The following is a 27374-nucleotide window of genomic DNA, read 5'->3' as shown; positions in this document are numbered from 1 at the left end:
TGTCTCGTGCAGTTTTTTTCTCCCGTCCCCGCTCTTCACAACTCTCCGCCTTGCGCATGCCCCGTTTCTGCACCATTTCACATTTTTTGTCTCGCCACCAGCAACACCGCCTGGTCCATTGTGGCGGTGCCCCGTCTCCCTGACTTCCTCCTCCCTCCTCGGCGTATCCCGTTTGATGGTGTTTGCTGTAGTGTAGCGAGCTCCATTCTCTTCCCCTCCACCACTCATCCGCCCGCGTTCTTCCAGTACTCACTGCCCCGATTCCCGTGGGTGTTTGTATGTACGTAGGGTTGGTCTCTCTCTCGCTACACTGACACACGCTTGTTAGCAGCAAAGAAGAATAAAGAAGAGACGCCCCACCACGCAACACAACGCGGAAGGAGAAAAAAAAATTAAACACACATGAGCACGAAAGCACTCACATCGAGCTCACTGTACAGCAACTCTTAGTATTTATTTTTTTATGCACTCCTCACGTACAGCGAAGGCATACACACACACACACACACACACACGCACAGCTGCACGAAAAAAATATTAACTTTTTTTTTTCAGAGGGCGGTATAAATCTCTCCATATAAGTATATATAGCGACAAGGAGACGCAGTGTGGGTTTTTTTTTTTCTCGCCATTCTCCCTCCTTCCCGATTTTAAAAGTTTTCTTTACTTCTTTTTCTTCCCATCAATCGGCAAAAGCATCATTATCATCACTGTTATTTGTCACCGCGTACGTGAGAGCGGCGTCTTACTAAACGCACGTCCGGCGCATTTTTTTTCCTTGTTCATCTTTATTGGTGTTATCATTTTCGATTGTTATCCCCCCCCCCCCCTCGGTCTTGACGAGAAAAGAGGCTGTCCCTGGTTTTAACATACCGTGTCCGGTGGTCTTTGTTGAAAAGGAGGAGCTCTAACCACCCTGCAAGCCCATAAACAAGCAGGTATACACGTGGGACCTTCAGTGCCCCCCCCCAAAAAAAGAAGAAGGGACTGAGGTAAGACGAAAAGCAGGTAACAAGGGGTGTCCGAGGCACACACACACACACACACACGTCCATTACGACGTTCCAAACTTGCTTCGTATCATAAGTCTTGACTTGTTTTCTTTCTTTTAAAGTTAAGTGCCTCCCCTCCCCGACACACCCACACCCACCCACACCCACACCAATATACACGCATCCGCGCACACCATACAAGCGTTCTGTTTGTAGTTGCACCTATTTGGGCGGACCATTAACCCCCCCCTTTTCCCCGCTGTGCGCTTCGAAATAAAAGCAGAATTGAGATTTTGCTGCCTTTTCCTTCCTCCCGATACTTTCTTCATACCCACGCGTGTATTTTATCATGCCCGTTTCAAACGAGCGCAAACACGGCGGTGACGCATCAGGGGCGGGAGTCGAGATGTCGCAGGAAAGCGCGTCCTCTCAACTGCGAAAGAGTGGAGACTTGGCCACCTCAGCGGCGTCGCTGGTCTTTACTTCGCCAGTGTCGGGAGTCGTGGCCGACGGCGCTGGTGAAAGCACCGATGACCTCAACATCCGCGTCTTGTACCTCGATGACAATGACGTGACATGCGCGGCCTGGCGCACCATTCCAAGTGTCGCAGCACTGAAAGAGATGCTCTGTGAGCATAACCAGAATGTTTCCATGTCCCCTTCCCAACGTGACACTGGCGACTGTTTTTCGAAGATCCAGGTGTTGCCCTCTGTGGGCACACCAAAAACTGCGAATGCGGCGCGCCCGCTCCCCACTCAATCTATTGCCGAGAAGACACAGAGCTCATCTGCCTTTCCGGCGATCCAGCTGTCTTCTAATTCTTCCTCTGTCGGCGACGTTCACCAGGCGTGGATCAGCATCAAGGGAGCTACAAAGGAAGAGCTGGCGGAGATTCTGGAAAGCCTGCCAGTTCATGTCCTTACACGGCGCCGCATCATCTCCGTACTTTCCATGGGTACGGATCCCTGCGGTATCCAAGATACTGAGTCCAGCGATGATGGCGACTCCAGCAGCGATGCAGAGGGTGCGGAGTCTTCCGATCCCTGTTGTGGAGGAGGCAGTCATGCCATGCGCGCCGCAACTGTACGCGACAACTTCGTCGAGTATTTCCCCGCTCACGGCTACGCTGTGCTGTGCTTGCAGGCTGCGTCAGTGCCGAAGGGTGAGAGCACGCAACGCGGCTCCATCCAGTACGATGGAGTGAGCTCTCAACGTACTCGACTGCCGTGCGCTCCGGTGGTGGCGTTGGCCTTTGAGTCCACGCTCTTCACTTTCAGTGTTGACTCCTTTGGCGGCGAGGGGGATGTGCGGCTCATCGTGTCTCACCACGCATGGCCCACAGGATATCCGACAGGCAAGGGGGCATCCTGCATGCAGGGACGACCCCCCTTCTCGGCCGGTTCCGCAGAACCGCGGGTGCCGGTCGACTCTGCCCACAAGGGGACAGAGATCCCCAACATGGCCAGGTGCGACCCTCTATCCTTCGACTCAGAAAACCACGAAACATGCGTCTTTTCCCTTGACGGGGGCCGCGCTGCAAAGGATAAGCGTGGCGAAGCCCCGTGTGAGGCACCTCGTGATACAGCTGTCCATAGAGGGGAAGTCCCAGAGCCGACCGCCTATTCCGCCTCTGCTGCTGCTGCTGGTGCTTCCGCAGTCACTCTGCCATTCCCTTCTGCGGGGCGTCAGACCAGCGAACCTCAGCAGCCTATCATCCTCTATGGCTCCCCCAACCACCCACCATCGCCGAACCGCCGAGCAGCCACAGCCATTTCGGTTGTATGCAGCTCCCTCGTCTCCGCCATTCTCGCCTATCTTCAGCAGTCAACCCGTGTGCTGCTCATGGAGGCGAACCAGCTAGACGAGCTCGTGCTTCAAATTTTGCCATCGCGCGTTGACCAAGATGACATGCTTGTGCGAACCAAGAACCTGCGCCACCTCACGGCTTTCTTCCACATGGATGCCTTGCAGAAGGAGCGAGTGTTGAAGGAGCTGCTCTTGCCGGTGATGCGCCCGACACCGTTTTCGCAATCGACGCAGGCAGTGGAGCGCTACCAACGCGCACTTTCATCTCTGCGAAGCACGATTTTGAAGCTGCGCAAGTGCCGCGACATCATCAACATGGCGAGTATGACCCTTGTGAGCGGTGTCTCATCACGGCTCCTGTCGCACTGCAACTTTATGGACTACCTGAACCACATGCAAACGAGAATCGCTCTGGTGGTGATGCCCATCGCCGTGATTCCGGGTTTGTTCGCCATGAACGTTTCCGTGCCCTTCTTGAACGGGGAGACTGCGACTCCGTTCTACTGTATCGTTGGCATCTCAGTAGGGCTCATGTTGATCGGGGCTTTGCCTACAGTGTACAAGCTTTTCATGTACAAGGCACCGGGTGCACTGGCGACAGTGGAGTAGGGCAGGGAAGAAAAGGGCAGATGCGGAGAGAGGGGGGAGGCTGAGGAGGAGCACGGGGAGGTGTGAAGGATTGACTGTTTCGGCGTTGTGAATGGAGAGCTTCTTCTTGTGCTTCCATCTTTTGCAGGTGCGTGTCGCCCTTCTTGTGTCTGGTCAGTCCGCTCGTTCGCCCGTCTGTGTATTTTCAACTTTACTTATTTTCGCATCTTCTCATCGCCGATATCCGTGTTGCTTTGCGCTGCGTGCGCCCTCCACTCTTTTCTCTCCCTTTCACTGTGTGTGTGTGTGTGTGTGCGCGTATATAAGCGCTGCTCCCTTTGAGTCTTTTTGTCTCATCTCCCGCCGCTTCTTTCATCTCTCTTTTTTTTTTCCCTCTTCCACCTCCCTTTGTCGATTACTTCTGTTCTGCCGTCGCCGAAGCCCTCCCCCCCCCTCCTCCCCTCGGCAGCTCTTGTTGCTGTCTGTCCACACCTGGTCCCCCTTACACGCCGCCCAGGCGTTCTTTTCTTACCCTTTTCGAAACCGGCCACCGACAAATTTTTTTGTTCACGAAAGGAAAAAAGGAAATATAAACATTGGATACATGCACCATGTAAGTGTATACATGTGTGTGTGTGCGTTTGAGTCTAAGTGGAAGAGCCAATTTTTTTTTTTCTCGTTGTTCTTTTTTGATCCTGTTTTGTTCACACGAGTTCATTGCACTTTCGTTCCCACTTCCCCCCCCCCCCCCAAACACTTTTTCAGAATCCTTCTGTTTCTTTTTGGCACACAGGACTCATGGGGAGGAAGACAACCAAGAGCGGCGCGCACATGCACACACACACACACACACACATTCACACACGACATCATCATCTCTGCAACCTACAAACAAGCGTTTGACCCCCTCCTTCCTCTCCACCCTCGTTTGTCGATCAGTGCTCAAATCCCCACTGAGGTACCCCATTCATCTACCGGAGCACACCCAAAGACCCCAGCAACACCACAACTGCAGACAGGAACGACAAGCTAAAAAAGCAGACGGCTTGTCCAGAGAAGCAATAATGACCAGCAAGTGAGAAAAAGAAAACTAGACTTACTCCGATAACGCTCTCGTCCCTTCAGTTTCCTCCAAGTCTCTAGAAGAAGACGCTGTGGTCTCCTGTAGATCCCAATCTTGCCTCCTCCTGGGCTTTCCATGTACTTGCTGACATACGCGGCATCTAGATGGCGCATGCTTGGCTTGGTGCAGCGTTGTGGTGCTCGCTTCTCCGTGCGACGACTAGTGTCCCTGGCTCTGCCGTGCTATCGCTTTGCATTGGCGACGGCGTCACCGCTGTGCGGACCTCCGCGTTGCTCTCAGCGGCGGCGCCTCGCTCCGCGCAGCACTGCACACCCTATCTCCGTGCTCACTTTTGCGCGGATGCCGCTGTGGCCTTTGGCTGCCCTCCTCCTCTCCTCCTCTCCCCCTCCCCCACTCATGCCCCCTCTTCCCTCCTCCCCCCTCACTGTCCCCTTCTTTTCGTCTCGTGCACACTACGCACCGCCGCGCATTCTGCGGCACACTGGCCGGATGAAGACGTCCGCTCGCTCTGTCTCGCTAATTAGACGCCGCCATTCGTCTTCACTTGTTTTCTCACTTCTTTTTTTTTCTCCTAACCCACTGCGTCTGTGCAACGTCCCGTCCCTCGCCAAACACCTCGACACGGCTGCTTCCTCCTTTTGCACCTTTCCGCAGCTCCCCTCTCCCCTCTCCCCCCCCCCCCCTGGTCCCCCCCGCCCGAATCTTCTTGCGCAATCGCAGCAGGGCCCCTATTGCCTCTCTTGTGAATCCTAGGACGTGAGCGACGATGGTTTCACCGACCCTCGAGGCGTGCCGGCAGCTGTTCGGCGATGCTGTACGCGCTGCCGTTGCGGCGGGGTCTAACGACTCCCTGTCATATCGGGCCGTTGCTGCCCTCGAGGCGAATGCGATCGCCAACGTGGAAGAGGGCAGGCACTTGCACTGCCACACGCACGGTGACGGCGCGGAGCACTGCGAGGAGCATGGCGAGGGTGAACATGGCCACAGCCACGGCTGCGCGTCTGTGCATGGCGACTACATGCTGGGATTGCACATTGCTGCGATCTTCATTGTTTTGCTCGCTTCGGCGGTGGGCACGCTCATTCCTATCCTGGGGAAGTACGTGCCTGCACTGCAGCTGCCCGTGTATGTGTACGCTTTAGGTAAGGCCGCAGCGACGGGCGTTGTGCTTGCTGTTGCGATGATCCACATGATTCAGCACGCTGACGTTGTTTTCAAGGCCGACTGCATCCCCGAGAGTTTCAAGGAGAGGTTTGAGGGCTGGGCGTTCCTCTTCGCAATGATTGCCGCTATTGTGATGCACTCGATTGACGGGTCAATCGGGTGGGTTGCGGAGCTGTGGGCCGCACGTGCCATTCGTAAGGAGTCAAGCTATGCGCCGTGCGGCGACTCGCTGTGCAAGGAGAGCCCTCTAGTGGGGGGAGGCGAGTGCGTGCAGGCGACCAGCGATTCCGTGCCCAGCGACATGGGCGGTTGTGTGGAAGATGGCAAGGCCAGTGCTGCGGTGCGCCGAACCATCACCATTGGGTGCGCGGGGCACTCGCATGGAGTCGCTGCTCCGGAGGACATGCCAGCAGTGCAGCGGGTTGTGGCTGCGCTGTGCATGGAGTTCGGCGTGACACTGCACAGCGTGTTTGTGGGGCTTGCGCTTGCCATGTCGAACGGCGCAGACCTGCGCGCACTGATCATCGCGCTTGTGTTCCACCAGCTGTTCGAGGGCCTTGCGATGGGCGCACGTCTTGCGGACGCGTCGTTCAGGCTGTCGGTGGGGCTTGTGTTGATGCTTGTGTTCTCGTTGTCTGCGCCGATCGGGATTGCGGCCGGGACCGGCGCTGTGATGGCGTCGCGTGACGCGTTCTCGGGGACAACTTACGCTTTTGTGAGTGCGATCCTCGATTCCGTCTGCGGTGGGATCATGCTGTACATCGCCTTCAATCTGCTGTTCTTGGATTTCCCGCACGACCTGCGTGTGCACTGTGGCGTGAGAAGCAAGTTCGGTGTGGTGAAGCGGATCGGGTTGTACGCCGCGCTGTGGCTCGGTGCGGGCTTGATGGCGTTAATGGGGAAGTGGCTGTAGGTGTGTGACGGCTGTTGCTGTGCCCACATGAGCGTGTAGTGAGGCAATACCAGTCGTAATGGGCTCTGCTGCTGTGCCTATGTGGTGCTGTGGGGCGTGGGGCGTGCGGGCGGTGTGTGCGATATCGCATCCCCAGCTGTATGCATCTCCTCTCCCCATTCACCCCTCTTCCCTGCGCCATCGCAGGCACGCATGCTCCTGTTCGCTGTCCGGGGCGCAGCAAAGCGCATAAAAGTGCTAATTCGGAATATATCACGTTTTGTGTGTTCCCCCTCCCCCTCCCCCATGTATGCCTACACGATATCGTTCCATAGCGGGGCCCGGGTCCTTTTTTTCCTCCTTTCGATTCCCTTTTTTTTCCGCCTCTTGCCTGTTCACTCAGTGCATTGTCCTTCCGTGGTGTGGGGGCTCGCTTTGTGCCAGCTGAGGTCTCTAACATTTTTCTCCCTCGTCGCGTGCCCACTAGCCAAGTGGGCATTTGTCGGGACCCGCACTCCTTCATGATTTGTCCCCCCTTCCCTTCCCCTGGCGGGGTGGTGTGCGCCTCGCGAACATTGTAGGTGGCCCTGCTGTGCTCTTCTGGCCATCCCCTACTGCAGCACGCGTTGTACCTCTCTTTTCTGTGGTGCTTTTAACATTATATCTTTCCCATCGTTTGTATGGGAGTTGTGTGAGCCCGTTTTTTTTCTCCCCGTGTTTTGTCCTTCCTCATTCACGGTCACTCCGCTCCGTCCCTACGACGACGGCAGCGGCGGCGGCGGGGTGCGGCTCTGATAATATCTCCACGCTCTTTCGAGCGCGTGTGCACATGTGTGTGTCTCTCTTTATTTCGTGTGTTGTGTGTCCCTTTTCATGAGTTGCGGAAGGGATGGCGGACGCTTTACAGCGGCGGAGCTGTGCGATTCGGTGATAGTCCCTGTGCTGGTTTGACTGCTGCACTATTGCCGCTGCTGCTGCTGTGTGTCGTTCCCGTCTCCTTTCCTGTACGCGTGTTGATCCCCGTTGTGTGTGTGTGTGTGTGTGTGTCGCGGACTGGCGTTGTTGCCGAGCCGGTCGCCTGTTTTTTTTGATTTCCTTCGCGTCTTCACCGCGATGTCCCCCCTCCCCCCTTCTAGGAAGTAAAACGTAGTTTGTGTCTGTGTGTAAGCGGTAGCATGCTGCCGATCGGCCACGACCTGTGTGTGTCCGTGTGTCTGTGCATGCTGGAGACTTGCAGTCTGAGTTGGCCTCCATGTGTGCGCTGTTTCTCGTTTTGATATGTGCCCCTCCCCGTTTACCCCTCAGCGCCGCACCTGTGCCCATAGCCGACATTTCTTTCTGCCTGGCCTCCTGCGGCATGAACGACCGCTCGTCTGCTGTCGTATGGCTGTGTGACTGTGTGCGCGTACGTGTCCCTTGTCTCCCTGTGTGTGCGCGGTGGTAGGGTAGTGTGGGCATGCCTAAGTAGTAGATAGTGGATCCGGAAAAAGTAAACTCTAACATATAAGAGGTGTGGTTGTGTGTGTCTGTGTGTGTGTGTGTCTGTGTGTATGTAAGCATGTGCATTCGTGCCGCCGCCCGTTCTGCGCATCTCTGCCACGCGGGGGTGAGTGCCACCTTTCCCAGGTCTCGTCTCTCTGTGTGCGCGTGTGTGTGGAGGGATCCGTCAGCCCTCGCGTTGTGGCCGGCCTCGCGGCTGCGCGCACGGCACGATTGCCTCCTCCTCCCTCCTCCTCCCTCCTCCTCCCTCCTCCTCCCTCCTCCTCCCTCCTCCTTTCCCCACTGGCCCCTTCATTGGGGACTTTTTTTTCGTCTTCCGCCCGTGTGTCCTCCTTTTTTTTCTCGGTGACTTTGTGCTTTCTTCTTTTGTGGGGGCGTCTCAGTGAGTGGCGTCGCGTGGCAACAGCGGTGGATGCGCCCTCGCTGCATGTGGCACGAGCGCCCGCCCCGCTGCCTACACTCTGACATGTCCTTCTGCGCGATGCGTCTCTCTCTAGTGCGCCTGTGCGCGTCTCTGCGTGCGCTGGAGTCGTTGTAGAAGTCCGATAACCGCGCCTCCGCGCTTGGGGGGGGGGGGGCGCGGATGCCAAGCGTTTTGACGCGGGCGGAGTGCGGGAGATTCTCCGCGACTTGAAGGCCATTGTCTCTCCGGCAAGACGCGCAACAGCGACGTTAGTGCCGGTGCGTCCGTTCGCGGATACGGGTGGTGGCGCCGCCTCGGCCTTTTTTTTCGTGTTCCTTTGGTCTGTAAGCTCATGGGCTTTTTTTGTTTTCCCGAATGATTCTCTAATTTGTGTCTCTTCGCCGTTTCTCCTGCTTCGAACTCTCCTGTCCTGTCCTGGCTCTGCGGCGCGTGCGCTGACGTGTGTGTGTGTGGTACCTTGCAGGGCCTGTGTCTCGCTGGAGTGTGTGCAGTGAAAGCCGATGCCTGATCTTTGTGTCTGTTTGCCTGTATATCTGCGTGGGGTGCTTTACGCGTTCCATGGTGTATGTCCATTCACGGGCCTGATGCTTCTGCGCTTCCATGCCATCGGGCTCCGTAGGTGGGTCTCCTGTGGTTTTTCTGTGTCGCTTTTTTCTTACATCTTAGTCATTTTGGGTTAGGGATGAGGGTGTGCGCCTGTCGCCTGTTTTGTGAGGAAGGTAGGCTGCAAAGAAGGAAAGACGTCGCAGCAGCGGAGGACGCGTAGCCTCACCTTTTTTTTTCCAGAAACTAAGGAATGCTAGGAGTTGAAGGGGACAGCACGCGCCTAACACGATTTCTCCGAACGGCATACAGCTGTTTTTTTTTTTCTTTTCTCTCGTGGTTCTCTGCAAAGCCGCTTAAGCCCCATCATATCTGTTGGCACCCTTTCACATGACACGTACTTGCGTAGGGGGTGCGTGCATGTCGGTAATGCTTTTTTTTTGCTTTTCCTTGGAGGGCGGACGCGGCTAATGTTTAGACTGTTTAAGGATTCTAAAATCACGGAGAACTTTTTTTTTTCTAGGTCATGGGGACCCCCCCCCTCCCCACTGGGCTTTACTTTTAAAATGACCCTTCTCTTTTCCAGTCTTCATGTTTTGGCTTCTTTTTTTTCACATTTCGCTACGCGTATGTGAAGGCTGCAAAGGTGTTTTTATTGGTGTCCGTTTGATGCCAACGTCAACGTGTCTACTACCCGTAGTTTTTATACAAGAAATTTATGTTTTTTTTTTGCTTCGTTGATGTCAACATAGTTTTCAGGCGGCGCCAGGGAGAGGAGAGGGTTGTGAGTTCGCCCGAAGCGTCGAATCTCACACTCAATGGCCGCCTGCAGCACGCGTTAGCTTAAAGCCTATGATTGTAATACCCTCCTCCCGTTCATCTTGTTTTCCCACATCCACTTCATTTCTGTCACCACCCCTTCTTGCTCCTCCCCTCCACACACGCCTAGAGCTCTCTCAACACTCGCTCTGGTTATCGAGGACGTCATCCTCCTCGACATACCCTCTTCCCTCCCCCCTCCCCCGCCTCCTTTCGGCTTCTCCTAGACGACCTCCTCTTCTATTGGGGGAGATATATTAAAAAAAGGGTTCTCTTCCCCCCTCCCCCTCTTCCTCTCTCCGTACCTTTTTCCTCCTGCTGAACGCCTGCACACAACAGAGGTTTTGTGTCTGTCATCATGTCGCGCGTACCCATCTCCGAGGAGCAGGCCCAGCAGATGATGGCCAAACAGGAGGCACAACAGGAGCGCATGGAGGCCTTTGAGGAGCAGAAAGAGAACATGCTACGGGCGTTCGTGAATGCCGAGGGCCGCGAGCGCCTCAAGCGCATCGCGCAGGTGAAGGCCGAACGTGCCCACGCAGTGGAAATGCACATCATTCAAGCCGTCCAGAAGGGCAAGATGCAGCCGCCCGTCTCGGATGATATGGTGCGAGAGCTTCTGGGCCAGGTGGCGAACCAGGAGGCGGAGAGCAAGTCCCATATAACCATTCTTCGAAAGCGCATGGATGATGACTGGTGAGCCGCTACGGGAGAAACGAGATCAGTTCTTTGGCGAAGCGGTGTGTTACAGTGTTGGGTGTCCACCTCCCCTTTTTTTTTGTGGAGAGTAGTGATGGCAGGGAAAGGACACAGTAGAGGCTTCACTGGCGACGAAGAGGCCACCGAGGACGATGGAAGTAAAGTAGGATGTTGTTATAGTGCGGCTGAAGGGTTTCAGGGGTGTAGGGTGCCCCTCCCCCCCCCCCCTCCCCGACCGCGGCTGATAGCCTTCCGCGGAGATGCTCTACTTGACCGTTAGGCGGATATCTATGGTGCTGTCTGCCGCCTCTCTCTCTCTCCCTTTTCCCGTTGCACGTGTTGTACTGCTTCTCCTTCTCTGTCGCTATTTACATTTTTTCCGCGTATGTGTGCACGTCCTTTTCTGCGACTACTCTCTTCCGCTTTATACTGGTCATTGCAGCGCCATTGCCAGCTGCTCCCCAACCTCCCCAGTGCTGCCAATGCTGCGGGCATTCACATGTGCGTGTGTGTGTGTGTGTGCTGCGTGTATCCCCTCCCTTTTTGTTTCGTATATATATTTTGATTCTCCATAGTATATTTTGCTGGTCTTTGCCGTTGTTTTGGGTAGGGGTAGGGTGTGATGTTACGATTGGGGTGCGTGTGAGGCGAGCGGATCAATAATCTGTGAGGGTTATGTGATGGGGCTGCGAAGGGACAGGGGGAAAAAAGCGATGGCGGTGGGCGTGTCTACTGAGTGCTGGTGGCCGGTGCTGGTGGTGGTGGTGGTGGTGGTGGGGGCCACAGTGTGAAGGTGTACGTGTTGGTTCACTCGTTCTCATGCGCCCTATGGAAGACTTCGCCACATGGAAAAAAAGGGGGGGGGTGAGCCGAATACAGAGACATCCATCGCCTGGGAGATGGCTCCCTCTCTCTGTTTCATTGGTTTATTCTTAATCTTGGTTGATCTTTTTGAGAGGGATCCCTTCATGTCTATCAATCAAATATATATATGTGTGTGTGTATGTGGATATCTTTTCCACCAGCCAGACACGTACCGGTAGCCACCCGGGGATGGTGGTCTGAGGGCAGCAGGTGCAAGTAATTGTGGTGGGTAGGGGGTATAGACCGGCGTGTACATGTATATATGTAAACATGAGTGTACGTGTGTATCTGTGAGCATTCGCCCACCCGAACTTGTCTTTCCCCCGCCTCCCTTCGCCTTCCGCTGGTGGGACGCCTGTGTTGGACCAAGAGTCAGCATCTCTCCTCTTCTTATTCAAATTGGTGTGCTCTTTCTGTCTCTCCGCCGTTGGGTTGTGGGCCGCAACAGAGCGAAGACCACCGACGTTCACAGCGCTCCTCAAACATTTCTATCTTATTGGCTCTCTGTTGTTTTGTCAGCTGCTTAATATAAACCCTCGCCACCGCTCTCTCTCTCCCCTCTACACAGCTACTTGCCCAGACTTGTGCAATCACGCAGACAAACTCCTCCGCGCGTGTGCGAAGGGAAAGGGAAAACAAGCTAGTGGTTATATTTCATTATGCCGAAGCGCCACCGACAGCCGGAGCCCATCGATATCGAAAGTGTAGCCCGTCCCTTGGGCGACCAGAGGCATCCCAGTGGCAGGTTGCGCACCAGTGATGTAAGCACCAAGAGCTCGGCGTCTCTTGTGGCTTCGTCGATTGCCACCGCGCCGGTTGATGCGGCTGCGCTTGCTCAGCGCACTGATCCTGGTTACTCCCCAGGTGATGTGAAGCTGGACCTAGAAACCCGCAAGAGGGCCAAGAATTTCCCTGCCACGTCCGAGTCTCTAGTGAGACACCGCCAGCAGCTGAAGGCCCACGCCAAACCTCGCCGCGTCTCGTTCGCCAAGGACGGCCAACCTGTCGTCGATGGCGCTGGCCCAGGAGAGACGGTGCCGATCGCACGAAGAAGGCGCCCGGTTCCGGTCCCGGATACGGCTTCTGTCCCACACCTTTCGTGTCGCGTTTCTTCGCTTGGATCGGAGGACTTCGATCCGGTCAGTCACGATGACGAAGAGGATGACGGCGACATGAGCCTCAGCACCAACAGCGACGTTGGTGACGACGGTAACCAACCCAGTATCTGTGACTCTTCGCTCGGCGGCGGAAGCGACGGTGACAGCGCCGCGGAGGAAGAGGAGGCGGAGCGGCGTCAACTGCGGAGATCAATCGCTGCCGCTCAGCGGCACCAGATGATCGGTGACGGTGATAAGGACAGCCATAAGGAAAGTGACGACAGTGACGAGGAGAGTGATGCACTCGATGATAGCAGCTCAGTGGGCAGTGACGACGCCGACTCATCGCAGCTCTGCTATGTGGACCAGGAGGAGGAGTCGGAGAGCGATATGTCAGACTTCAGCGTTGAGCGGGATGACGACACAGAAAGCGGGGAGGACGAGGAGAGCGACACGGGTCGTCTTCGGGCCGCCCGTCACCGAGAGGGCGCTGTTGAGCACGACAGAAGTGATGACGACGACGACGGCGATAGCGGCGATGGCCTCGTCACTGTTGACTTCGGCGTTTTCGACATGGAAGCGTCCAACGTCGATGGGCTTCTGCACCTGATGGATCAGCTCTGCCCGGACAAGATGAATGAGGTAGATCGTGACGAGCTCGGGCTTGCACTTCACGAGAGCCCCTTCACGAGCGTTGTGCGTCTGCAGAACAACGGCGAGGACACGGCGGGGGAGGAGGAACAGGAGTTTTACGGTCTCTCTTCCCTGCTGGACGTCGCGCACGGGGAGGCGCTGTACCCCAAGGCACTGCGTCCGCTATGCGAGCTTTTGCAGCGGCAGGTGTGGCGGCAGGCGGCATCGGGCATTCCGCCGACGGACATCTTGACGAGCGTCGTGGAGGGTGCCCGCGTTGCGTCATCGCGGGCCAAATGCCTTCTGCTCATCTCTGAATATATCCGCAACATCCCCCTAGAGCTGACAGTGCAGATCCTCGAAGATTTACTCGATCGCCTGGATGCCGCCAGTCAGCGGGAGGGAAGGAAGAGCCCGGCGCAGACGTCGGAAGGGGCCATGGCGACACACGAGCATCCCATCTTCGCCACTCACCCAAGCATGTTTGCGGTGCTTGCGAAGGTTCAGCGTGCCACCGACGCTCCGGTGACATTACTGAAAAATTCCGTGGCACCCGCATCTGGAGGCAGTGCGGATGAGGCTGGTAGCAGTATGCACGCTTCCTCTGCATCTCGCCGGAGGCGCCACGGCGGTAGGGGTGTAACTACTAAGAGGAAGGACGAAGGGCCTAGTGGCAGTGGCGGCAGTGGCGCTATGGGTGCTCCGGCGCCCCTGCTAGACCTCACACACTATATCTTCTGGCGCGAGGAGGACAGCATTCTTTACGAGTTCCGCGACAGGCGGGTTGCCGCACTTGTTTATCGCTGTCGTTCTCAGTACGACGGCCAACCAGAGCACGAGATTCCGCTCTCAATCTTGTTTGTGTTGCAGTACGGTGCTGTACGGCAGGCGGTGGACGAGATGCGACGCCGGCAAACAATGAAAACAGCGGTGGAGCGATACTGAAGGGAAATGGGGGGGGGGCCCACCGGCACGGACGGCGGAGAGAGGCTGTAACTCACACCTTGTAGAAGGTGAGTGGGGAGGGAGGGGGACCTCTCTGTCTAATGCGTCTGCGTTTATGTGTCGCTGTACCCCCGGAAACCCCGTGTCCGAGTCACTCCCGGAAAAGCAACAAAAACGCACATATGCACAAACAAACAGCAGCACCCCGCTCGCTTCCCTATTCCCATCCTCCCCCCCCCTCCCCCTGCGGCTACGGGCACCCTCACGCAATGAGATCTCCACTGCATTGTTTGACTAAAGGCACGTGCGCGTCTTTCTCCGTGCCCTATTTTAACGTACGCATACAGGAGGAAGCATTTATGGTGAAAACAACGAAAAAAAAGCCATTTTAATGTATGCATTTACTTGAGCTTATTGTGTTCTTGGTGGAGGGTCTTGAACAGCTGTACTTCACCTGCGCCAACCCAATAGATTTCACTGCAGCTTCTTCCCCTCCCTTCCCCCCCTTTTCAACCACAATAGAAGGCTGAAGGCTGTAAAGTGGCACAGGGAAAGGGGGTCCGACACCGTCGTGCCTCATTGATCTGCACTGCGCTGCTCGGCAGGTGTCGCGGCTGGACTGTTGCTTTTTCTTTCTGTGGGTGATGGTGGTGGTGAGGGCGCGGGCGGGTGGGTACGCTTTTACTGCTCGACAGGCTCGTTTCCCATTTGCGTGCATCGTGTGTCACAAAGGCTCTAACGGAAAAGGGGGGAAACACAAACACACACACACACGCACATGAGGGGAAAGGACCACCACCAACAGCCAAATATTGCAGAGGCTGTCTCTCTGCACCGGGCTCCGTCTCTGGTTGCCAACCCTTTGTCCTCTCCCCTCCCTCGCCTCCACTCCTCTCCGCGTGTGTCGGTGTGGTGGGACCCGTGCTATATATGCTCCTGAGTATCTCACGCTTTCTTTTCGTCTGTCTTTTTTCTTTGCAGTTCAGCGGGTGAGGAGAGGGGCGCGTTGTCACTGCGGTATGCGGCCATCTATCCTCAGCTCCTCTTGTGGAGTCGATTCTGCCACGACTGTCGACCCATCAGCGGTGTTGCGTGACCCGGCCGGTGCCACTGATGCGGAAATAGTGGAGTGCCTGCTGCTGTTATGGCGCGATGTTTCAGCCGCGTTTTCACTCTATAATGGCACGAATCACCCTGCCATGGTGCGCCGAGCTGCTTTTAACATCCTTGGCGGTGATTCCCTGCAGAACGCAGCGACGTTGAAGCGTCGCTATCGGCAACTTGCCATTCGCGTGCACCCGGATAAGAACGCGAGTCCACAGGCGCCCGAGGCATTCCAGGTACTTCAAACCTGCTTCGAGTACGCTATTGAAAGCTGCGAGCTCGGGGCCAACAATCGCGTTGAGGAGCAGGCTGTGTTTCAGCGCACAGATGATCCCTCATTGTGGGAGAAAGGGGGGAGCGCGTTCAAGAGGGGCGCAGCGGCCGGCGGTGGGGATGCCAGGTCGCATTTTTTTTCGTCGTCGTCTTCCTCTTCCGCGCTCTCGGCTTCGTCGACTTCACGGTCACCTCCCTTGTCGCCTTTCTTCCGCACTGGCGGCGGCAGCGGCAGCAGCAGCAGCAGCAGCAGCAGTTCAAGTGTGTCTTTGGAGGCTCACCCAGGTGCCGACGCTGCAGGGATAGCGCCAGGACTGCGGTCATGTGCCTTGTCTGATTGTTCGGCACCAGCGGGGGCGTCGTTGCATAAAAGTGCGTTTTCGTCTTCGACCGAGCCGGACCCCCCCAATGTATTTGTCACCACCGGAGGCGCAGCGACGGTGCCAGCGCCGAATGTTTTTGACGAGAAGGGCAGTAGCCCTGCCGCGCCGCCGCCTCCGGTGTTCGACGCCAACGCGACTTTTGAAAGCATCGCAGCAGAGCCTTCGACGCACTGCGTTGGCGGCCGAGCGTCGACCGGTGATTGCACATCCTTCACTGGCAGCTTTGGTCCAGCGCCGCCGATCGTATTTGGGCGTGTATCACTTAGGCCACTAACAACTCGTGCAGGCGGCATGGTTGCCGGTACAGCAGAGGTGGCGAGGCAGCGTGCTTCAGATCGACAACGAGGGTCTCAAGAGACAGAGCTGCCAACCTTGGCGGAGTTGTTGGCTCGGTTGGATGCTGTGGACGACGAGGAGCACGACATCCCAGTCAAGACTGCAAAGTGGGCTCGAGGCCCGTCCCCTCGCGGTGGGGCAAATGGCTCCGCGTTGCGGGGGCGTCGCCGTGATGAGACTGCTGCAACAACACCCTCGGGGTCGCACGCAAAGCCGAGTTCACAGAGGACGCATTCGACCATGTTTTGCTCTCAAAGGTACGCGAGCAACAGCGATGACCACGACGGGGGCGGCGCCCCATCGAATCGCCACGCATCAATGACACCAGTCCCTGTCCAGGTCAACGTGTGGTCTGGGACGGCGGCAATCGGTGCACCATTGGTGACTGCATCCACTCTTGGCTCCTTTTCAAGTGCGCTCCGGGAAGAGGTGAGTAGGACGCACTGCCACCGCCGTCCCCCAACCGGTTTTCTTCCTCACATGTCCTCTAGTCCGCTGGCCCAGCCATCTGTGCGCAGTCGACGAGTTGGCGGAGGTGGTGTGGGAGGAACCAACGGCGGCGCAACTGGAAATCGGGGCACCTTCAATTGCGAAGGGGAAAGGTGCGCGTGCGGCAAGGCACCACGTGGCCGTTGCTTTCTCTGTGAGGAGTAGGTGTGTGCTCGATGACGTGGCAGAGGCGCAGTGGGCTCTTGACCATCCCTCCTCGCTGTGTGCTCCTTCCCCCGAAAACACGTATATGTGACCCTCTTTCTCTCTCTATCATGTCCACCCCCCTCCCCCCTCCCCCCGTAGGCGAGCAGCCACACCCGAGAAGTCACCAAAGCGAACAAATAGCGAAAAAAAAAGGCGGCCACGATCCCTCAGAAGGCAACAGAGTAAAGCCGTCGACGCGACTGAGTATGAAAGCCTTTCTGTGTAGGACTGCCGTATGCGTACACGTACACGTGAGATCGTCAGGGAACTCTTCCTCTTCATATCCTCATCGACACTGCGGACATGTAGGTGCGCAGCTCTGCCGTTTTTTATATGCAACAGACTCCTATCCTCACACAGTTGTTTTTATTATCCTCTTTTTTCCCTTTCTTCTCTCGCTCTCCCTCTGCCTGTTGTACTATACTCTATCGCTTCCTCTATTGTTGTTGCTCTCCTCCAACCACAGGATCAACGTTATTCTCATCCTTTTCCTTTCTGTTTCTTGTGCTCCTCTCGCAAAGCTTTCAAGGCCATCAACACATCGGAGGGCCTGACATCCCAACCAGAAGCGCACCAACGAAAACAAAAAAGTTATACATCTCACGCTTTGTGTTTTAGTCATAATAAAGAGTAGGTCGAACTTTGAGAAAAGAGGTGATATCTAGGCCCCTCCCTCCCTCCACTCTCCTTCCTCCCCCCCACAACCCCGAATCCCGTGCGTCGGCTTCGCCGTCGTTCGGGCCCCCTTTGCGTGCGGCACACGCACGGGGAAAAAAAGAATTCCAGTGTGAGCCGGGGAGAGGAGGACACGGGTGGCAAACTCAGGGTGCCACTGGAGGCGGCAGCAAGGCGTCGAAAAGCCGCACCCCAAACGGATTCGGTAGTTCAGAATAATAACAATAATAATAATAATAGACCTGCACGAGAGCGCACACGGGGGACCCCTTGGTGGGTTGTGTTGCACAAACTGGGATATCAGCCAAGACTCACACTGACAAACGCCGACGGGAAAAAAAAGATTACAGGTGGCTACTCTTCACAAACGCTTCAATCCTCGACACGAAGGCTTTTGGGAAACACCCCTTCGGTGTATCAGCATATTTGCATGACTTGAATTCCCCCATCCCCTATTTGCCTTGCTTTCCCTTTTATTTGCGTGTGGTTGCGACTCCTCTCGTCTTTGTGTTGCTTGCCAAACATATTTACTATTATTGTTATTATATATTTATATTTATATATTTATATATATTGATTGCACGCTCACAACTCTGGCGCTAACAACCGCTCTTTTTTTTTGCTTTTGCCCCCCCCCCCCAAAAAAAAAAATAAAAAAAGAAGACTTTCATTAGTGTCTCTTCGGTCGCGTTCTCGACACCGTTATCGTCATTTCCCCTTTGGTGTTCTTGTCCTTGAAAAGGCAGCGACTTTGTGCAGACACCATCGGCCCCCTTTTCACCGCCGAAGCTTTGCTAGAGATGTCTCTCTCGACTCACCGCCCAGTGAAGGGCACCACGTATGGGGTTGTGTGTCCCGTGTGCTGCAACCCAATGGACTTCGAGTGTCTCGGTGAAGCGATGTACGGGGTCCGGTGTCCGACGTGTAATGCCATGGTAGATCTCCGAAACCCAGCAGAGACGCTGGCGGACACTGACACTGGTGTGTATGAGGGTACTCCAGGGCATCACAAGGCTGTGCATTACTCGGCAGAGGTAGAGCCGTCTGTTGGCATGTTTGCCAGTGCGCAGGTCAACAGGCTAGTGGAGAGAGTGGAGGCAGAGAAACGAAAGGTCATGCCGTCGCAGATGACGGGTGAGACGATGCAGGCTTTCGCTGCCCGACGAAGTCAGGCGCTCCTTAACAGGTTTTCCATACTCTTTCCAGTGACCTATGCGATCGAGTACGTCTTTTTGGGTAAGTCACCGCACGCGAAAATCGGGAATGTGCGAATATTTCGCAAGCGCGTTCCTTTCTACGGATACATCAACATCTGTGCCCCATCATCGACGACGTCGTATGCCACGCCGCTAACATTTTCCTTTTTTTTGTTTTTCTTCTTCAGCTGGTTCTGTGCTCATATGAACCTGGCATGGATGTCTATGTGCTACAGGATCGAGTGTGTGCTTTTTTTTCTCTTCCTCTTCTTGACATTTCGTTTGGCGTACAGTGATCCCGGGTACGTGAAGCCAGGTTACATGGACGACGAGGGCGGCGACACAGCTGCTGCTGCTGCTGCTGCTGCGGGGAACGTGACATTGCGCGACATTGAATACAACAAGCGAGAGAGTTTGTGGGAGAACGTGGATGGGGTTCCAATGGAACGCAAATGGTGTTCAACATGCAGCATGTATCGCCCTTCGCGAGCTGCCCACTGCTACATCTGTGACCTGTGCTGCTACGATCACGATCATCACTGCGGCGTCATCGGTGTCTGTGTGGGGCGTCGTCGCCTTGAGATGTTCTTTCTGTATGTGTTGGTCTCTACCGCGGCGTGCTTGGTGCCGCTGCTGGTCGTCGTCTGCGCTCTATGGACACACACGGAAAAGATCACATCACCTCTGCACGTGATCTTATGCTTACTGGCGGTCGGGACGTGTGGCGCTTTATCCATTCTTCTCCCCACGACGACGGTATCGATGCTCCTCTCGATTATATGGGAGACGAGTACCCGCGAGCGCATCCAACAAGTTTATGCAAATAAGCGCAACCCGTACAACCGTGGCTTCTTCAAGAACGTGTACTACCACTTGGTGCAGCGCCGGGTCGCCGCGTCGCTGTTTGACGACGAATTCGTAAGGAAGTGTGCGCTGCGGACGCAGGTTCGGGCCCCAGGCTCTGGGGTCACAGTCATGTACACATGAGAAAGTGGAGGAGAGAAGATAGGCAAGGGGGTCATATGAACGGGGGAGGGGTTGTAGGGAATATGTGGGCGAGGTCACTCACAACATCATGATGAAGTATGTGTTTCTTGTCTTTATGAGTTCAAGTGTGTATAGGGCGCAGCTTTTCCCTCCCTCCTTTTTTTTATCTGTGTGTCTAGTCTCCCGTCCCCGAGAACATCTCAAACTCTCTCCTTCTAGTCAGGGTGTGTGTTGTCAGATTAGCCTACAAACTCTCACAACGTGCTCACATTCTTCTTATTTCTCGTGTGAGCGCCATCGCGTGTATATATATATATATGTACGTGTATATATGTGTATATGTGTATATAATTTCCTCTCACTTCCCACCTCGCTGCTTCCTTCTGCCTGTCTTGTCCGGAGAGAGGGGAAGGGAAGGCGGATGGGGGGGGGGGGTGGCGGAGAGGATTGGATGCATGTGACGGGTCGTATATTAGGGCATTCACATACGTACACACACACACGCGGAGATTATGGAGTTCATGGTGAAATCTCTTTACTACCGCGCACGACACGGGGTGCAAGGGGGGATGTGCCCTCTCACCAGTGCAACCGGGGCCCCGATGTTCTTGTGCGTCTAGATGTGTGTCCCCACTCAATGGTCGATTCCTTCTACACTTCCTTACACTCTCCCCCGTCGTGTTCTCTTTTTATACCGTAATTGACGGCCACTTCACGTCTGCGTACCTCATTGCTTCTTCGCCGTATGTTTCTGTGTTTTTTTTTGGCACGTTTTGCCTCTCTTGCGCATTACTCCTGCGCTTGTGACCCACTCTGTCTGTATTTATTTCCGGGGTAAATTGTGCAGATACAGACACGTACCACATCAAACGAGCAGATCGAAGGTGTGTGTGTGTGTGTGTGTGAGTGAGGGAGACACGGACACTCACTTTTCCCCCTCTTCTCCTTTCACTTTCCCTCCTTTTTTGTTCTCCTCTTTTCCCACCCTCCCGCCTGGTGGAGAACTGCTCCCCCTCCCCCTCCCCCTCCCCCTCCCCCTCCCCCTCCCCCTCCCCTCTCTCTTTCCCATCTAGCATTTCCGTAGAAATACAATGGACGAGCCACAGAAAAACAAATCACATAAAAACAAAACTGTCGGCAACAAGGCCGCCAAGAAGGATGCCCTGCGAAAGCGGCGCGCCGGCATCGACCTGGAGCAAAACCGTGGCAGTAATGTCAAGGCATTCCAAGGGCCCAGTGCGGGCGGCCACAAGGCTCAAAAGTTCTTCCGTTCCATCGAGAAGAAGGAGACAGCCTTGCATGTGCCGGTTATGGATAAGACGCTGCGCCACATCACGGCCGAGCCGCCCCTGTTGGTCGCCGTTGTCGGCCCACCTGGCGTTGGCAAGACAACGTTGATCCGGTCCATGGTAAAGTTCTATTCAAACCGAAACTTGACCTCCGTCCGTGGCCCTGTGACGGTGATCGCCGGTCGATCGCGCCGCATTACCTTCATGGAATGCCCCAACACCCTGGCTTCCATGTGTGATATCGCCAAGGTCGCGGACTTGGTGCTGCTCATGGTGGACGGCAACTACGGCTTCGAGATGGAAACCTTCGAGTTTCTCAATATTGCACAGGTTCACGGCTTCCCCAAGATGTTCGGCGTGGTTTCGCACCTTGACGCCCTCAAGACAGGGAAGGCCATGAAAAAGCGCAAAAAGTTTTTGAGGCATCGCTTCTGGCATGAGGTGGCCGCTGGCGCCAAGCTGATTTGCCTCTCCCCGATGGTGCGCGGCATGTACCGCCCAACCGATGTGCTGAACCTCCACCGCCTGCTCATCTGCGTTGAGCCGAAGATCCAGGCCTGGCGCAACACGCACAGCTGTGTCGTCATAGACCGCATGGAGGATATAACAGACCCGGACGTCATCGCAGCCAGCTCACTGCATAGCCGCACCATTGCCTTCTACGGTTACGCCCGTGGGAGGCCAATGAAGCCCGGTCAGCTTGTGCACATTCCTGGCCTCGGTGACTTCCCGGTGGTGCACCTCTCTCACCAAGCAGATCCCTGTCAGATGGACAAATCCAATGGAGACAGCAAGGAATCCGGCAACCACCGCATGCGTCACCTCAGCCTCAAGCAGAAGAAGCTCTACGCCCCATACTGCGACGTTGGCGGCATCAGCTACGATGACGATGCTATCTACATCCAGGAGGACGCTGAGAAGGGAGCGATCGAACGCAGCGGCGAGGGACTCCAGCTGTTGCGGGAGCTCCAGAACGTGAATCCGATGAATGCGGCAAAGGCCAAGTTGCGCGTCATGCCCCATCGGCGCCGTCCGATGAACTTCCGGGACGAGGAGGGTATGGAGCTGGACATGGAGGAGGTGCAAATGCCCCCCGACTCCGACGGCGACTCCGACGACGACTGGAGCGACGATGCAGGCGACGAGTTTGCGCGCAACGACATCGTTGTTGACGACGACGACGACGACAAAGACAAACACCAGCAGCGAGACGCACCGCGACTGTCCGACTTCGGTGTCTCTGAGGACGGAGAGGACAAGGCGGCCGCCGCTGACGGAGAAGAGGATGGCGAGGGCAGCGATGGGGCCGCGCTGGCGCCTCGGCTGCTCAACGATCCGGATGCGATTCGACTGAACGTCGTTCAGCATGACTGGAGTGATGTCTCCATGCTGCGCTCACTGAAGGACCTCTGCGTCACTGGAAATTGGGAAGCCGGTGCGGAGGGCGACGACGGGGAGGACGCGGGCGCTTCCGAAGAGGGCAGCAAAGGCTACGACAGCAACGACGAAGATTTCGAACTGGAGGCCTGTGGAAAAAAGCCGCTGTCGTGTGATCGCAAAGGCGCTGCCGGTACTGCTGCAGGCTTCTCGACCTCAGGGTGTGATGGAGATGGCGAGTCTGCGAACGGCGAGGACGACGATCTTGGCTTCGGCAGTGTCACAAAAGGCTCCCGTGGGCCCGCAGCCATCCCGGTCAAGAAAGACGCGCTGGCGTCCATTGGCTTTGGCAGCAGCAGCAGCAGGGGCGGCGGCGGCGGCGGCGGGCGGGGCGCTCCTCGTCGAGGTGAGGGGACCGATGTCGATGATGAGTACGATGGCTACAATATCCTGGAGGACGACAACAATGATGGTGAGGTGGATGGCAGGGAAAAGGTTGGTCGTAGTAACCTGGGCGGTGGTGATCAAGAGCTGGACGACCTCGTCTCCAGCTTCCTGACACATGGTACTTCGCAGAACGGTCGTGCTGGGTGCCGAGCCAGCGAGCGGACAGACGAAAGAGCCGGCCTCGGCGCCGAAGACGGCATCGTATTTTTCGACGAGGCGACGCGATACGAGCGCAATGCCGACGGTGTCGGCGCCCGCCCGCACACGCGCGGACGACGCGCCAACACGCAGGAGGAGCGTGACGCTGACGCGGAGGCAGACGCTGAGGCCGCTGTTTGTCAGGGTGGCAGCCTTACGGAGGAGCAGGAGCGACTCTTGCAGAAGAAGATGGCCAAGAAGCGTGCCTTCGACAGCGAGTATGACACTGGCGACGCTGACGGCGGCAAGAACACGACTTTTAGCCACTATCACCAGTTGAATCGTCAGGTGGAGGAGAAAAAGGAGCGCATCAACGAGGCCCTCGACGAGGTCGGCGATGACATTGAAAAGAAGATCCAGCTGGTCGGCTACTTTAGCGGTCTGTATCTGCGTGTTGTGGTCGAAAACGTTCCTGTGGAGTTCCTCTCGACGTTCGACCCCACTGTGCCGCTGATCGCGGGCGGCGTCAACGCCGGTGAGGATGAGTTCCGTATTGTGCAAGCCCGCATCAAGCGCCATCGGTGGTTCCCAAAGATCCCCAAGGCGCAGGATCCGCTGCTCCTCTCGATGGGCTGGCGGCGCTTTCAGACGCAGCCGATCTTCTCCACCGAGGATGCGAATGGGCGATGCCGCTACCTCAAGTACACACCCTTGCACATGCACTGCTTGGCAGCCTTCTACGCACCTGTGGCGCCGCCAAACACAGGATTTCTTGCCATTCCGGTTCGAGACCCACGTGTGTCGTCCTTCCGCATCCCCTGCACGGGCTACACGATCGGTAATGACGTCTCCACGCCCATCGTAAAGAAACTAAAATTGACTGGCACCCCAGCCAAGGTGGAGAAGACGACGGCGTTCATCAAGGGCATGTTCAGCAGTGACGTGGAGGCGGCGAAGTTCATTGGCGCCAAGCTGAAGGCGGTGTCGGGCATCCGCGGTATCATCAAGGCTGTTATGAAGGGCAAGCAGGGCCTCGTGCGCGCAACCTTTGAGGACAAGCTGTTCCCGTCTGACATCGTTTTCATCCGTGCGTGGAAGTCGGTGGAGCCGCCGCGGTATTGCTCCATGCAGCGCAATCTGGTGGACCCGGAGTGGGTTGGCATGCGCTCCATGCGGGAGCTGCGCCTAGACTACAACGTACCTCTCCCCCAAAACGACGACTCCCAGTACACTGAGATCAAGCGCCGCCATCGGGTCGCTGAGGAGGACGATGACCTCACGAAGCAGAAGGTCCTCATCTCGCGCAACCTCAAGATGCAGCTGCCGTATGACATGAAGGAAGACTTCATTCCGATCAACCGCGGTACCGCAGTGCAGGAGCGCATCAAGGGTGCGACCACAGTGGCACCAGAACCGCGAGAGCAGCGTCGTCAAGCCCTGCTCGACACCTTCGCGGATCGGGCGGATGCCATGACGGAGAAGAAGGACGCAGCGAAGAAGCGCGCGCGCGACCGGTCGGCGAAGGCGGCGGCAAAGGAGCAGGAGGCGTACGTGCAAGGCCTGAAGAGGGCGAAGAAGGACACGGCCCGGTCCCGTGAGTTCCGTACGCAGCACAAATCTCGTAAGTAAAGCGTCTCTTCTCGCCCCACTAACGGGGGAGAGGCGGCACGGGCGGTGGTGAAGCTCGTGGGGTTTATGTTTGTAGCCCCCGCACCCTCCTCCCCCCTCCCCTTTACACACAGTTACACACACAGTATTCCAGTTGGGATTCTTGGGGTATAGACGAAGGGGTCGCTTCAACTCAAGAGAGTTCATGGATGCTGAAGGGGGGGGGGGCTCCCTCTCTCCTACTGCACGGCCCAATATCGCACCTGTCCTTGGCAGCTGTGTCAGTGTCTCTGTATTTCACCGGCGGAGCTCTCTTTTTTTTTTCTTCCTTTTTTTCGATTTAAAGTTTAAGACGCCACGCTTTGGTGGGTGAGGTGGGGAGGGATCGTCTGATGTCTAACCGATGCTGTCACTCATCTCCCACACGTACATGGTGCTTGTGGGAGGAGGAGGAGGAGAGTGAGGAAGGAAGGCGGGCTTTGGGGGGAGAGGGGGGGGAGGGAGGGAGGAGGGGTGGTGGTGGTGGGGATGCCAGCGCCAAAATTAATGTTTCGTGTAACGCAGAACTGAGTCGTGTTCATTGCTTTGTTTATTTGATGGGCGACCTTGTCTTCTTCACCCTTCCCTCGCCCACTCTTTTTTTTTCTAGTTAGTGCTTGTCTATGTTTACCTTTGGTGGTAATGGTGGTGTAATTTGTAACCGGCTGCCCTCTCTCCCCCTCTCTCCCCCTCCCTCCCTCCCTCTCCTCCCTCTTCTTCCTCTCCTTCCTCTCCCTCTTCTTTTCTCATTTACGTGTATGTGTACTCCATGGCCGACAGGTGGGTGATACCAGCAGTCAGCAGCTCAGTTTTAAACACACACACACACACATGGTGACAACAAAAATAACTGGAAAGAAAAACAGGTTGATAGCGTGGTTGTAGTGGTGGCTGTGTGCAATGGTGCGAGTGCGGCTTCTCTTCCGCCTCTCTCTGCCATTTAGTGGGCTGGAGATAGGCCCGATCCTCAGCGCCTCTTCTTTTTTTGTTGTATGCGTCCGCTCCCTTCCGCTGCCATGGGCGTATCCCCCCCCCCCAGACTGAATCAACAGCTCCACTCAACTCCAGGGGCAACACACCTCAACGCGCATGCGCACATTCATCCAACTGTTTCCTGATCCTCTTTTCCAACCCTGTCGTTCTCTCCCCATCTACTACTACATCGCGTCTCTGCACGCCCCACAACCCCGTTTGTGGTGCCTCAGCTCTCTTGTGCAGGTCGTGACAATCACCTGCGTCTTATCACCACAGGTATGTGACATCTTTGTCAAGTGCCAACATGGCGGGTGAGTTTTCAAGTTCAAATTTTGAAATTATATTTCCTCGCTCGCCTCAGCCGGGGTGTGCCGTGTGCATTGCTGGAGGGAAAGAAGAAGAAGAGAGAGACCCCCATGAAAAACGCCGTACACCCCCCCCCCCCCCCAGGGTAGCAACTGAAACATACACCACCTCCCCAAGTATACATCGCAGAACATTTTTTTGTGGGCCTAAAAAAAAATGGGGGAGGGGGGAAGCACGCACATGGCCACGTACTGGGAGATCAGTCGCCGCGTGCGCACCATACATCAGCGCCGTTGTTTACATCTTCTTTTGCCTCATCTCCTCCTTCTCTAATGATGTTTTTTTTTATACCCGAAAGACTTGATAATGTTATACATATATATATTTATATATAGTGTGTTATTATATATATATATTTTCCTGTGTGTGTGTGGGGGGGGGTATACAAGGTGAACATTGACACCTTTCCTTTTTTTGTTTATCCCGCCTACTTTTTTCCTCTCACTTCCCGCCCCCCCCTTTGATCGTCGCGCTCAACTCTTCTCTATTTTTGTTATTCCCTTGATTCTTCACGGTGTGCCTCCTTGTGGAATAGAAATGCGTCGACCCGCTTTTCTCAAACCCTGTCGTCATTCCCTTGTGGGGTTGAAGGAAGTTGTTGTCTGATTCCCGACGTCGTTGGCCCCCTGTGTTTTTTTTCCTCAAGTTTGTTTTTTCCGTTTTAAATCACCTCATATTTATATTTATACCTATTCCGGGGGTTATTTGCTTCTGCATAGGCCCTCCCTCCCAATCTCAATCTATGACACACACACACACACACACACACATACACACATACACACGTGCACCGACATACACAATCATATAAAACACAGCGAGGCGCCGCGGCGACAAAAAGGTCCAGAAAAAGAAGGGTGTGCTGGTGGAGGTGAAAAAAAAGGAGGAGGTATCCTCGCCGTTTTTTATTCGCCTTTGCCCCTTCCTTCCTTACTTTCTTTGCCCTTTCTTGTCCTGTGGGTGCGGTGATGGGGTGTACGTGTGTATGCGCGGCATCCGTCCCCCCCCCCCTCCCCTTAACACCTCCTCCATGGACTGAGTGTGAGGCGCTCGCTTTCTTGTTGAATTGGGGAGGGGCTTGCTCCTTCGCTCGTGTGTGTGTGTGTGTGTGTGTGTGTGTGCACGACTTCGAGTCATTGCCGAGTTGGGTTTAGCCATCGCGCTTTTATGCTCTCCTGCTCATCCCTTTTATTTTCATGATTAACTTTCCTGCGTTAGTGCAGTCGCTGTAGGGCTCCCTCCCTCCCTCACTTTTTTGTTTTTCTCGCACTCCCCCATCCTCTTCGCTACTCCAAGTAGGATCATATGCCTTGTGGGCAGTCTCACCACATCGGCATTATCACAAACATCCGTATCGACGGCAGTAGCGGCGGCCTGTAAAGAAGGACCCCATTTACGGTGCTACTACCCGCCATCCCCCCGTCATCCGCCCAC

The 27374-nt window shown here is 55.7% G+C and overlaps 7 protein-coding genes across 7 annotated transcripts; all 7 read left to right on the top strand.

The window, feature by feature from the left end:
• Window positions 1–1341: 1341 nt before the first annotated feature.
• On the top strand, window positions 1342–3408 carry JKF63_03617 (uncharacterized protein; the record flags this gene model as incomplete). The annotated part of the gene is made up of 1 exon (XM_067899618.1): window positions 1342–3408. The coding sequence occupies one exon, from the start codon at window positions 1342–1344 to the stop codon at window positions 3406–3408; it is 2067 nt and encodes a 688-aa protein (XP_067755857.1).
• A 1829-nt stretch (window positions 3409–5237) lies between these two features.
• On the top strand, window positions 5238–6548 carry JKF63_03616 (uncharacterized protein; the record flags this gene model as incomplete). The annotated part of the gene is made up of 1 exon (XM_067899617.1): window positions 5238–6548. The coding sequence occupies one exon, from the start codon at window positions 5238–5240 to the stop codon at window positions 6546–6548; it is 1311 nt and encodes a 436-aa protein (XP_067755856.1).
• A 3623-nt stretch (window positions 6549–10171) lies between these two features.
• On the top strand, window positions 10172–10513 carry JKF63_03615 (uncharacterized protein; the record flags this gene model as incomplete). The annotated part of the gene is made up of 1 exon (XM_067899616.1): window positions 10172–10513. The coding sequence occupies one exon, from the start codon at window positions 10172–10174 to the stop codon at window positions 10511–10513; it is 342 nt and encodes a 113-aa protein (XP_067755855.1).
• A 1522-nt stretch (window positions 10514–12035) lies between these two features.
• On the top strand, window positions 12036–14051 carry JKF63_03614 (uncharacterized protein; the record flags this gene model as incomplete). The annotated part of the gene is made up of 1 exon (XM_067899615.1): window positions 12036–14051. One exon carries the CDS (start codon window positions 12036–12038, stop codon window positions 14049–14051), a length of 2016 nt encoding a protein of 671 aa, XP_067755854.1.
• A 1019-nt stretch (window positions 14052–15070) lies between these two features.
• JKF63_03613 (uncharacterized protein) lies at window positions 15071–16801 on the top strand (the record flags this gene model as incomplete). Its single annotated transcript, XM_067899614.1, has 1 exon — window positions 15071–16801. One exon carries the CDS (start codon window positions 15071–15073, stop codon window positions 16799–16801), a length of 1731 nt encoding a protein of 576 aa, XP_067755853.1.
• Window positions 16802–18318: 1517 nt separating this feature from the next.
• JKF63_03612 (uncharacterized protein) lies at window positions 18319–19701 on the top strand (the record flags this gene model as incomplete). The annotated part of the gene is made up of 1 exon (XM_067899613.1): window positions 18319–19701. One exon carries the CDS (start codon window positions 18319–18321, stop codon window positions 19699–19701), a length of 1383 nt encoding a protein of 460 aa, XP_067755852.1.
• A 1091-nt stretch (window positions 19702–20792) lies between these two features.
• On the top strand, window positions 20793–24581 carry JKF63_03611 (uncharacterized protein; the record flags this gene model as incomplete). The annotated part of the gene is made up of 1 exon (XM_067899612.1): window positions 20793–24581. One exon carries the CDS (start codon window positions 20793–20795, stop codon window positions 24579–24581), a length of 3789 nt encoding a protein of 1262 aa, XP_067755851.1.
• Window positions 24582–27374: the final 2793 nt, after the last annotated feature.

This window comes from Porcisia hertigi, chromosome 28, assembly GCF_017918235.1.
Source record: "Porcisia hertigi strain C119 chromosome 28, whole genome shotgun sequence".
NCBI lineage: Eukaryota > Euglenozoa > Kinetoplastea > Trypanosomatida > Trypanosomatidae > Porcisia > Porcisia hertigi.
This window is presented reverse-complemented; position numbering and strand designations above follow the sequence as displayed.